General features: G+C 36.3%; 1 protein-coding gene across 1 annotated transcript; it reads left to right on the top strand.

Moving 5' to 3' along the window:
* Positions 1-4,959: 4,959 nt before the first annotated feature.
* LOC141392272 (uncharacterized) lies at positions 4,960-12,710 on the top strand. Its single transcript, XM_073965223.1, has 2 exons — positions 4,960-8,356; positions 12,568-12,710. The coding sequence occupies exons 1-2, from the start codon at positions 4,960-4,962 to the stop codon at positions 12,708-12,710; spliced, it is 3,540 nt and encodes a 1,179-aa protein (XP_073821324.1).
* Positions 12,711-12,909: the final 199 nt, after the last annotated feature.

The raw sequence follows: 12,909 nt of genomic DNA, 5'->3' as shown, positions 1-12,909 counted from the left end.
AAAAGAAGAAAAGAACAAAAATCTGCGGTATTTTGCTTTGAAAATCCTTAAAAACTCCAAATATATATTGCTTATAGCTGTACGAATACGAACTTTGCCACACACACAGGCGCCATCTATACCTAAATGACGGAATAAATTAAAAATTTGTTTTGTTATTCTTAAATCTTTCTTCGTTATGGTAATTCCCATCAATTATTTCATATTTGCACATAAAATATGGAATTAATAACGATTTTATTCATTTTTTAGGGGTGTACGAATATGAACTTTGCATACTGTATATACAAATAAATTTTCATCTTTAATTATTGTTGTTGTGGTTTAAAAGAAATTTTCAAATAATTGGAAGTTTATTGGAGCTGATCAATTTAATTAAATCTTTTTCTAGTATGCAACTCAATTTTTTTGATATTTGTCCTGGTGATGATGACAGAAGATCAACGGCATACGCCCATGAGAAAAATTACATCGAAAGAGATACAGTTAATCACAGTCAAAAGTATCCACTTCAGTTTCTTTCATTAAAACTGCGATTGCTAAGAATTGGTTAATGATAGCGATATCATTGCTTTATATATGTATATAAAGCAATATCTTGCATATGCATTTCTAATCGATTTTTGTACTTTTATGTAATATATCGGTTTGTTTTGGAGAATTGCCTTATCTCTTAATTCAATTTGAGTTAAATAAACAAATATTAAACCCTGGTTATGGATTCAGTTGGTCTCATTTACTGTTTTTATAATCTGGTACCTTTTTAGTTGATCTGGCAACCCTTCTGATTTAATTATTCTGAAGGTAATATTTATTTTAGTTGATGCCAATCCATCCTAGTGAACTAAAGAACCTCTTAAAACGTCTTAGTTTTCAGATATTCCCGGTTTAAGACCTATAGGACCCTGTTTGCAGGTAATATGACCTGGTACTCCCTTGGTCCATATGGTAACACCCCTAGTATGGATATTCGATGTCTAATATTGTTGATACTTCTTAGTAGTTAGTCCCTGTTAAGAATAAAATTCATAAAATGTCATGATTTTCAAGTATTTACCGAAAATATGGGGTATTTTGGAACCTCTATAACATTTCGAAAACATTTATTTGACAACTTGCATTATTGGTTTTCGTTATTTTTGTTGGACTACGTGGGTTAATTTTCTCTTTATTCATCCTGTCTTGTCTTAAACAAGTCGTCCAACGAATTTTTGCAAAAAATCCGACATTTTTATCATAATTATTAGCCATTTTTCATAAATTAATACAGAAAAAATTTAGTTTTCTTGTTTCGAATACAATTACTTGACAAACTGTATGTATATACCTTCATATTCATTATGAACATTATGAATTTAAGCTCTGTTCCAGAACTAAAAAGTTTTTAAAATTTTTACCACTTTTACACATTTTGCGTTCCCGTACACAAAATTTATATGAAAATCGTTTACGACTTTACAACTTTTACCACTTTATAAAGTACGGGAACAGGCCATTAGATTACTGTAGCTGAACTTAAGGCTATTTTCAAAAAATTTACTACTTTTACGTGGTCATATATACGTTTAGAGCGGTATTATACCAATATACAGTCAACCAAAAAAGTCTACATACAACCTATAAATCTCGAGTTTTAAGGGTAAGGAAGCATTTTTATGAAAATCCAAGTACATAGTTCTATTTCATATCCATAATAAACAATATTACATACAACAAAAACATTTTCCATAATACGAATAACGGTAAATTCTATAAAAATTAAAAAATTAATAGGGAAAAAGTGTACATACACCCAATGAAATATTAAGATTGCCGTAAAATTTATGGAATAAGCAATACAAATTTTAAGTTTTATTGCTTTATCGAATGTCTCTGGTTGTCTATGATATATTTTAGACAAAATAGGAACATATTTGTGCTTTAATTGACGTTATTTAAGGCCAGACTTCGCGTATAGCTCGTTAAGGCGGACCCTTGCAGATATCTTTGAGTTTTTCTGTCTAGTAGTTTATGAAACCCCAGAAAATACAGTGGGACTAACAATTTTGAGATCCTAGAGTGCTTTGAAGTTGTTCCTTTGGATAATATATGCTCCTGAGCTTCGCTAAATGTGCGAATTCCTGAGTTTTTCATAAATTTTATAGTTTTCACAGCATTCCAAGGGTCAAATTACAAGCAAGAACCTTGGAATTACCTTAGAATATATTTATGGACCTTAACTCAATCAGAAATGTACAACATTATGCTACAAACCCGCTCCTAAAGTTTCCAAAGTATCAAAATAAAAGCACCACCAAAGAATGCATGCAATTTGTATGGAATTTACACTGTTAACTAGTATGCTCTCGTATTATGATCGTTAGGGTCACTTGCAGCGCTATAAATGTCGGATACTTTTACATTGCTTATTCAATGGATGCTCGAGGATTGTACCAGACCTTATTACAAGGTAATTCGAAGGCTTCTGCATGTAATTTGCCCCCTGGAATGTTGTGAAAACTATAAAATTTATGAGAAACCTCAGGAATTTGTATATTTAGCGAAGCTCAGGAGCATATATTATCCACAAGAAAGACTTCATAGCGCTCTTGGATCTCAAAATTGTTAGTCCCACTGTATTTTCTGGGGTTTCATAAACTACTAGACTGAAAAACTCAAAGAAATCTGCAAGGGTCCGCCTTAACGAGCTATACGCGAAGTCTGACATTAAATAACGACAATTAATCAACAAATATGTTCCTATTTTGTCTAAAATATATCATAGACAACCAGAGACATTCGATAAAGCAATAAATGTAAAATTTGTATTGCTTATTCCATAAATTTTACGGTAATCTTAATATTTCATTGGGTGTATGTACACTTTTTCCCTATTATTTTTTTAATTTTTATAGAATTTAGCGTTATTCGTATTATGGAATATATATCTGTTGTATGTAATATTGTTTATTAGGGATATGAGATAGAACTATGTACTTGGATTTTTATAAAAATGCTTCCTTACCCTTAAAACCCGAGATTAATAGGGTGTATGTAGACTTTTTTGGTTGACTGTATACAAAAAAAATGAAAATCTTTGGTTTGTTGAGTTGTAGTAGTTGTTTGTGTTGTTGTTGTGGTGTGGTAGGAAAAGTGACATTTTAATCAATCATAATATCATCTTGAATCCATATAGCCATATACATATATAACTGTTTTGTATCTTCTTTTTTTGTTCGCAAGCAGAACCCAAATTTAATTTAAAAACATACAAAAATCATGCGTTTGGATAAACAGGAATGTTTTTTACTGGTATATATATTTAAAAATAGCCGCATCAAATCTCCTCTTAACGTACTCCATAGTTATCACAGTAGGAGTACCATCTACCCGTCTTCTTATATCGTGGAAAAATTTCTCCACTGTGCAGTGCTTTGTCAAATTGCTCACATTTATAATTCCGTAATCGTCCAGCAGAAATTTCCATGCTGACAGTGATGATGACCACATGCGGCTGGAATGAAAGTCACTTCCGTCTAGAAATTTTTTAAGGTCTGATATTGCTCGCGTTTTCAGCCTATAACCAACAGTCATTCCTCTTTCTTCTAATGACAACATTCTAAGGAAGGCTGCCAAGGCGGAAACAAATGTAATGGTTGCATTCAACACGTGTATGTCCGCTGCTCCTGGGTACATCTCCGCCAATGCCATTAAATCATCCACAACTTGATAATTGAAGATTTCTTGAAATCTATGCATTTTGAAACGGTCGTGGTCATATGTATCCACAAAATATTCTTTATTGTGGCAGTAGACATCCACAAAAGCGAATTCAAACACTGTTCCTTCGTACCTTAATATTTCATCTTTGAATGCGGCTGTAATGTGTACAATAATGTGGTACACATCGTAGGCCCAAAGTTGATGTCCGACATAAACTCTATCTTCTTCGAAGCCCGGCGGGAAGAGAATATTATGTGTGCTATCTGAATCACAGACGTTGTACTGTATTTTAGGGCCGATGCTTTCACCTACAGCATGAATCCTTGATATCATATCTTGGACACAATGTGCCGTGTAATTTTCATGAGCCTCTGTGCCAATCAAAATGGTCCAATTTTTGCATATACCGGTTAGTTGAAGCAGTTCTGGCTCCGTACTTTATCGACAAGGACGTTTAGTGTGTCAAAAGTCATGACGCCATCTCTGTTCCTTTTCTCCATGCTTGCAAAAAATTGTCTCAGTTTAACCCACTTAGCGAGGAGAATTTGTTTTGCGAGAAAACTTAAAATTTTTTATGAAAATTATATGTTCCAGAACGACCAGTGACTGTGTGTCATCAATTTATTTGTGTTATCATTTTATGTTAATTTTATTGTGTTCCCTTTTGTGTTACCATTTCTTTGTGAATTGCCATATTTGACATTTACAGGGTAAACCGCTGTTTTGCATATTCCTCCATTCTTATTATTTTCTTTGTGAGCGCTGAGCGCAATTTATTCATTTTAATTTTGATTTCGAAGAAGGAGGTGCAAAACTGCGAAATAAACACCACATTGTAGAAACAATTTTAAATGTAGTTGTTTTTACTTTGCGTTTAACGCAAGCCTCCTGCCCTTCTGCCGCGGTCAGCAACATTTTTTATTTCGCAAGTTTGGTGTTGTTGTTGTAAGCTCTGTTCCAGAACTAAAAAGTTTTTACAATTTTTACCACTTTTACACATTTTGCGTTCCCGTACACAAAATTTATATGAAAATCGTTTACGACTTTTACAACTTTTACGACTTTTACCACTTTATAAAGTACGGGAACAGGCCAGTAATATGCAATTAGTTGGAATTTAATTGCATATACACATTTCTGATTGGAAAACGTTTGCTGCTGTTATATTTGCAATTTTTTTGGAATTTAATTGCAAATTAGTGAATTTGTTGACGTGGAAAGATTTTGTGGACACAAATAAGGAACATTTTTGGAAAAATGTTACAGCACACACCTCCCCGACGCCGGAGCCCTCGCCTGCAAGGTAACATTAATGAAGATGCTGGAATAAATGATCACCCTGATCAGGCTCAGCCAGAGCCAAGCCAAATCAGTGCCATAAACAACACAACCACACAAAATGCCGGAGGTAATCATAAAAGTGGGGACCAGCCAGGAACCTCACAAGGAGTGCTGCCAGCACCAATTTCCTCCCTGGAACAAAAAGGAAAACAAAAGCAAACAAATAAACAACAGATGCCAGTGCCGATGGACAATATTATAACCAGCCAGCCCGCTGGAAGTAACATCAACCAACCAATGCCTGCCAGCCCATCAGAGATGCAAAGACAGATCAACCTGTTGAAGAGCCAGCTATCGGAGGCACAGGTAAAGCTAACCAACAGTGACCGCCAATGCCAGGAGCTACAAAGTGCACTCCGAAACACATCATCCCAGGTAAGTGACCATAACCTCACATCAGTTATAGCCTCGCAAACGCCATTTGCAACCGCCATTGATTACATGCCGCCAACAATATTTTCGTCCCGTTATACAAATATGCCAACCACACACACACATACAACCGCCGCCATGTTTCAACCTACCACAAGTAGCAGCGTCGCCCCGCCGTCGACGTACGCAGCCGCAGCGTTTGGAAACATGTCAATACCTACAACTACGAGCGCATCCTCTGCCGCAGTGCCACTTTTGCAAGCAGCGCCAACTGCAGCCAGCAGCAACGCCGGGCCTGCTTCAATTTCTTCACTGCCGGCATGGCAGCCATTACCAAATACGCAACAATTAAGTGATTTTCCAAATTCAAGTGTATCAACCATTACAATACCAAGAAAAATTCAAGATTTGCCAGAATTTAGTGGTGATCCGGAAGACTGGCCATTATTTTACACTGCCTTTAGCCAGTCTACCGCAGCATATGGGTACACGAATTTGGAAAATAATCAACGTTTACATAAATGCCTCAAAGGTGAAGCCAGAGAAGTGGTCAAGTCTTTATTAATTCATCCTGATAACGTCGACGACATAATTAAGCAACTCCGTTTTAGATTTGGTAGACCGGAGCAGCTTATACATAGCCAGTTACGTCAAGCCAGAGATTTGCCACATATATCAGAGAATAATTTAATAAAGTTAGTGCCGTTTTCTACAAAGGTTAAAAATTTAGCTGTCTTCTTACAATCGGTGAATGGACAACAACATATTGCTAACCCTACATTACTGGAGGAGTTAGTGTCAAAGCTCCCCATGAGCAAAAAATTGGAATGGGCCAGGGTTGCCACTACTATTCAACCATATCCTACGATAATTAATTTCAGCGAATGGCTTTGTGAGATGGCCAATCTGATTTGCATAGTGCAGGATGTGGAAAATAGAGATCAAAAGCGCCGAGTTTTATTACATTCTACCCAACAACAATTACAATGCCCTATATGCCAGGGCCAGCATAAAATATATGATTGTCGCCGTTTTTTAAACATGAGTGTACCAGATAAATGGAAAGAAGTTAAGAAGATTCGTGCTTGTTTTTCCTGTTTGAATGTGGGCCATACAACTCGAGACTGTCATCGTAAACGAACCTGCCCTGTAGATGGATGCCAGCGTAAGCATAATAAATTGCTTCATGATTCCACCCCCTGTGTTCAACAACCTATTTTACCGAATCCTGATGTGGAACCACCACAAAATGTTCTCAGCTGTTCTTCTGAAGTTAATAAAAAACTACTTTTTCGTGTATTGCCTGTTACATTATATGGAAACAAGTGTCGTATGGATGTATATGCTCTCTTTGATGATGGATCATCTATAACCATGATGGACAAGGACATTGCTGAGAAAATAGGAGTGCGAGGAAGAAATTGTTCATTAAATATTCAGTGGTTTGGAGGAAGGTCTGCCAGGGAACCTGTGACGTCATTCAATGTGAAGGTGAGTGGAGTGGATAAAAAGAGTTGCCACCTGATGAAAAATGTTTATGCAGTATCAAATTTAAATCTTCCAATGCAAAGTTTGAGTCAAAGGGAGATTGAAGACGCGTTTAAGTGCAACCGAAATCCACCAGTGAAGCCATATTCAAACATTGTGCCAAAATTATTGATCGGTTTGGACAATGCGTTTTTAGGGTTGCCAACGTTTACTAATTTTAAAAATTTATCGGGACCCTTTGCCTGTAATACTGAATTGGGATGGGTTGTTTTTGGTCCCTGTAAATCAATATCGCCATCTAAATCGTCGTGCCTTTTCGTAAGTGTGGAAGAAGATCAACATGTCCATAAAATGGTGGAAGATTACTTCAATATTGAAAACATGGGTGTTCGAACAGCTCCTTTAATAGAATCTGATGACGATAAAAGGGCAAAGGACATTCTTCATGAATCGACAAAAAGAGTTGGTAATAGATTTCAGACCGGATTATTATGGAAAAATGAGAATGTGGAGTTGCCAGATAGCTACACTATGGCACTTAGGCGACTTCAAGGAGTCGAAAAGAAATTGAAAGGAGACTCAAATTTGTATGCTGCCTATACAGAAGTTATAAATGGATATATTGCCAAGGGATACATAAAAGAGGTCCCATCAGAAAATATCAACCTGATATCGAGCAGAAAATGGTACTTGCCACATTTTGGAGTTATTAACCCGAACAAAGAGAATAAAAAGCTCAGGTTAGTTTTTGATGCTGCCGCCAAGGTAAATGGGACTTCATTAAACGACAATCTATTAAAAGGTCCCCAATATATTTCATCATTGCCTACAATACTTTATAATTTTCGACGTGGGAATATTGCAGTGTGTGCTGATATTAGAGAAATGTTCCATCAAGTGATAATGCAGCCAAGTGACAGAATATCTCAACGACTTTTATGGAGAAATTGTAACCCTGATGTGCCGCCAGTTGAATATGAGATGACTGTCATGACATTTGGAGCCGCCTGCTCACCATGTTCAGCCATATATGTTATGAAGACTAATGCCAAGGAACATACTGACAGTCATCCCAGAGCAATAGAATCAATTTGTGAACATCACTACATGGATGATTTTGTCGATAGTTTCGATTCAGTGGATGAAGCTATCAGAATATCGAAGCAAGTTACAAAAATTCATAAAAATGGCGGATTCGAGCTTAGAGGATTTCTTTCAAATTCAAATGAAGTCATGTTGGCACTTGATGGTTTATCGTCGTCGAAAATTATTGCTCCCATGGAATCTGGAGAAAAGGTATTAGGTCTGTATTGGGACCCGGGTTCAGATACATTTATGTTTAACTTGAAATTTAGCAAAGTCGATCCTGATATTATTTCTGGACAGAAAATACCAACCAAACGTCAAGTATTAAGCATCATTATGTCAATGTTTGATCCTCTTGGATTTTTGAGTAACTTTATGATTGGAGGAAAATTAATTTTACGTAATATTTGGAGAACTGATTGTGGATGGGATGAAGAGATTCCAAAGAACATCGATACAGTCTGGCAAACTTGGAGAAAGAAACTTATTAACATTAAAGAATTTCGTCTGCATCGATTTTACTTCCCCCACGGAAAACCTAAAAAGTTGGAGTTACATATTTTTGTTGATGCTAGTGAAGAAGCATTTGCAGCTGTAGCCTATTGGAGATTTGTTACTTCTGAGAATGAAATTGGAGTTTGTTTTATATGTTCTAAAACAAAATGTTCACCCTTGAAAAGGGTATCGATTCCCCGCCTGGAATTACAAGCCGCAGTATTAGGAACGAGAATAAAACAAAATATACTTGCTGATCACAAATTGGTACCAGAACAGATAACCCTATGGAGTGATTCAAAGACCGTTTTAAAATGGATTTCAAGCAGTCATAGGAATTATAAGCCTTATGTCGCCCATCGGATAGCGGAAATATTGGAATCGACAAAAATTGATAATTGGAAATGGGTACCAACAAAAGATAACGTAGCCGACGATGCCACAAGATACTATAATCATATTGATTTTTCGATTTCGTCAAGATGGTTAAATGGACCATCGTTTCTAAAAAGTTCTGAAGAAGAATGGCCAAATTATGGCCCGACTTGTCATCATCCTGATGAAGCCGATGAAGAAGAAATGCGACCTAAGGTTTCGCTTTTAATTTTTAAAAATAATTTTATTGACATTGAGAGATTTTCATCATATATTCGTTTAAAAAGAATGGTAGGACAAATAATTCGTTTTATTGATATTTGCCGCAAAAAAGTCGGCGCTCGAGATTTACCTGATTTAAATGCATATTATTTAAATGAAGCTGATGCCGTATTATGCCGTCAAGTTCAAAAAGAATCATTTGCCGAAGACATCAGAAATATTGAAAGGGGACAGCCTGTCTCAAAAGAAAATAAATTGGAAAATCTAACTCCTTATATTGACGAAAATGGATTAATGAGAGTTTATGGAAGAATTGATGCAGCCAGCTGTCTTCCATATAGTATGAAACGACCGATTATTCTGCCTAAGGATCACTATTTCACGAAACTTATTGTATTTTATCATCATTGCCAGATGAAACATCAAAATCATGAAGCAGTTATATGTGAGATAAGGAGGAAATTTTGGATTCCACAAATAAGGCAAGTTTTAAAGAAAATTGTAGCCAGCTGTTTTATTTGCCGAAAAAACAACGCCAAGCCTGTGCCGCCCATTATGGGACCACTGCCTATTGATCGATTGGAGCCTTACATCAGACCTTTTAAGTATACTGGCCTTGATTATTTCGGGCCTATAAATGTTACGATTGGACGAAGAACTGAAAAGAGATGGGTAGCATTATTTACATGCCTGACAATCCGCGCTATACATTTAGAAATAGCTCATGATTTGTCAACGGATTCCTGTATAATTGCAATTAGAAATTTTATAAATCGTCGTGGTGTTCCTGTAAGAATCAGGTCCGACAACGGGACGAATTTTATTGGAGCCAACGAAGAGTCCAAACGATTTGATGACGTTTTTGAGGCCGATCGGATTCAACATGAATTAAGTGAGAAAGGCATTGAGTGGCTATTTAATTGCCCAGCAAACCCCTCGGAAGGCGGTGTATGGGAGAGGTTAGTACAAAGTGTTAAAAGAGTTTTACGACAAACTATGAAGGATACCTCTCCAAAGGAACACATTTTGCAGTCGTTACTTATTGAAGCAGAAAATATAATAAATTCTAGGCCATTGACTCATGTGCCCATAAGCCCTCATGAGGAGGAGCCTCTTACTCCGAATCATTTTTTGCTCGGAACAACCAACTTTCCGCAAACGCCAGCAGCTAACGTTCCAGATGAACAAATCTTCCGCCTGAAGAAGCAGTGGCGAATTGTTAGAAGTTTGCGAGACAGATTCTGGAAGCGGTGGGTTGTTGAATATTTGCCAACGTTAACCAGGCGAGTAAAGTGGTGTGAGCGGACAAAGCCGATGGAAGTAGGAGATGTTGTATTTGTGTGTGATCCAAATCTGCCACGTAATCAATGGCGGCGAGGTATGGTCACTCATCTGCATACTGGGACAGATGGTATTGTTCGCCGAGCTGATGTGAAAACTTCCTCAGGAGTTCTCCAACGAGCTGTTTCAAAGTTAGCCGTTCTGGACTTAGATGATGGTGAAGCTGATCGCTCCACGGGGGCGGGGGTGTTCCAGAACGACCAGTGACTGTGTGTCATCAATTTATTTGTGTTATCATTTTATGTTAATTTTATTGTGTTCCCTTTTGTGTTACCATTTCTTTGTGAATTGCCATATTTGACATTTACAGGGTAAACCGCTGTTTTGCATATTCCTCCATTCTTATTATTTTCTTTGTGAGCGCTGAGCGCAATTTATTCATTTTAATTTTGATTTCGAAGAAGGAGGTGCAAAACTGCGAAATAAACACCACATTGTAGAAACAATTTTAAATGTAGTTGTTTTTACTTTGCGTTTAACGCAAGCCTCCTGCCCTTCTGCCGCGGTCAGCAACATTATATTTTAGAGACTTTCTAAGCATTTTTTAATAAATAACTTTTTTCTCTAAAAAGTATAGTTTTCCTGCAATCGGGCCTTCTTTTAAAAGTGTCAAAAACTTTGGAGGGTAATATTGTTGTATCCCTAGATGCCAATCCCTTGGTTTCTGATTAAGAAAATACTCTTACTATATTCCTAACAAATCCCTGACTTTATATGATTCTAACATTTATGATTAAATTTTTATCGCATACATGGTTTAATAAGAAAGGTTAGCCAAAGCTTTATGGCAATTTAAATTTTGTCATTCGAGTATGCCTAAAACTTCAAAACAATATAAGCAAACTGTGTATGTATGTGTGGTGTTTGAATAATATGCCAAACAATTTTAAAAACAATCGAATTCAATGATTTTTAAAATTGTTTTTAGACCATTTGTATGGAAGAAATTGGTGCGATTTGCATTGAAACAATCAGTTTATCATATTCGCAACTTGATTATGTGGAGAAAACTTAACTCTTCATTCATTTTTCGCGTTTTTTATAAAATGCTCAAAAAATGCATTGTAAACAAACCCACTTGTTGCTTTTATTTTGAAGTTTTAGGAATTCAAGAAAAACAAGGGTTCTATAGATTTTTTTCATTTAAATCTACCTCTTTACTTATACCATGATCGCATATTTAAATTTTTCATCAAAAGTCGAAAATTACAAAAAAAGTCGATTTTTTTGAATAGCTTGGGTTTTAGGCCAATTGCGTGGAAATGCGTAGATCAAATGAAGCGTTATCAGCGTGGAATGACAGATAACAGACAATACTATATCAAAATGCAAAAAACCCCACAAAAATATTTGAAAAAACCGAGTTTTACGTCAATTTTTGCAACCATTTTTTGTGGCGTTTAAACGACCAGTGGCTTTGTCTGGGTTAATTGTTGTTGAATTCGCGAAGTCCATTGGAGAATCCGGACACCACGCCTCAACAGTGTTGATATTGGGTGTTCTAGCTCCAAAGAACAGCTGTTCGTTGATGTAGGCTGTTTTTCCAAGAAATGCTCTGATGATTATAACTCTTCTCTGATCTTCATCGTAGGGGGACGGATAGTTCCATTAGCAATATTGGTATATGTTTCTTTATTATATATTTGTTCACTGTTGAGTTCTTGATTTCCCATTTTTTTTTTAAAAATAAATTTTTTTCTCTGGTTGTTCTTATCTTTTTCGATGACACTTATTGAATGAGGAAAATCTGTAAAGTAACGATCTTATATAGTTACACTGAAATCCTCAAGTAGAAATGCTTCATTCGCGATTGCGCAGGTAATTGTACCTGCAAGTGAATGTATGCACAAACAAGGCCATAAAAGGGACTAATTTTCCAAAAAGAAGGAAAAAAGGGACAATTCCGTGAATGTATGCACAAACAAGGCCATAAAAGGGACTAATTTTCCAAAAACAACTACATTGGGCTGCTGCAGTGGGATGAAAAACACATATTAACACATACACTTACCGTGTATGTTTTTTATGTATTCCATAACTCCAAAGTAATATTTTTTGAAGATCACACGCTATCAACTTGAAAAATATAAATATTGCAAAATTTTAAAGAAAAATTTAATTTATTAATAGCGAATTACATTTCAGAACTTAATGAGGATGGTGGCTTCACCACAACCGCCACCACATCAAAGAAACTAACATGTACTGTTGCCACCCAAACCGACGACACTTTATGCCGATGTCAGCCACTAAATCTATCCAAACTGGTTCCATCATTTTTACCCTAGAGGTTTAAAAAAATACTGCACAAAGCAACACCACCTCCTCTACCACAACAAATCATCCCCCCTTAAATTCCTTAAATTAAATCTCCTACCAACAAAACAAACATTAAACCCCCCACCAACACCACCTCCTCTACCACAACAAATCACCCCCCCCCCTTAAATTAAATCTACCAACAAAACAAACATTAAACCCCCCACC

Source organism: Musca autumnalis, unplaced genomic scaffold (genome assembly GCF_047663935.1).
Source record: "Musca autumnalis isolate F117 unplaced genomic scaffold, ASM4766393v1 scaffold_2, whole genome shotgun sequence".
Taxonomy (NCBI): domain Eukaryota; kingdom Metazoa; phylum Arthropoda; class Insecta; order Diptera; family Muscidae; genus Musca; species Musca autumnalis.
The sequence above is the reverse complement of the archived record's forward strand: the minus strand, read 5'-3'. Positions and strand labels throughout refer to the sequence as shown.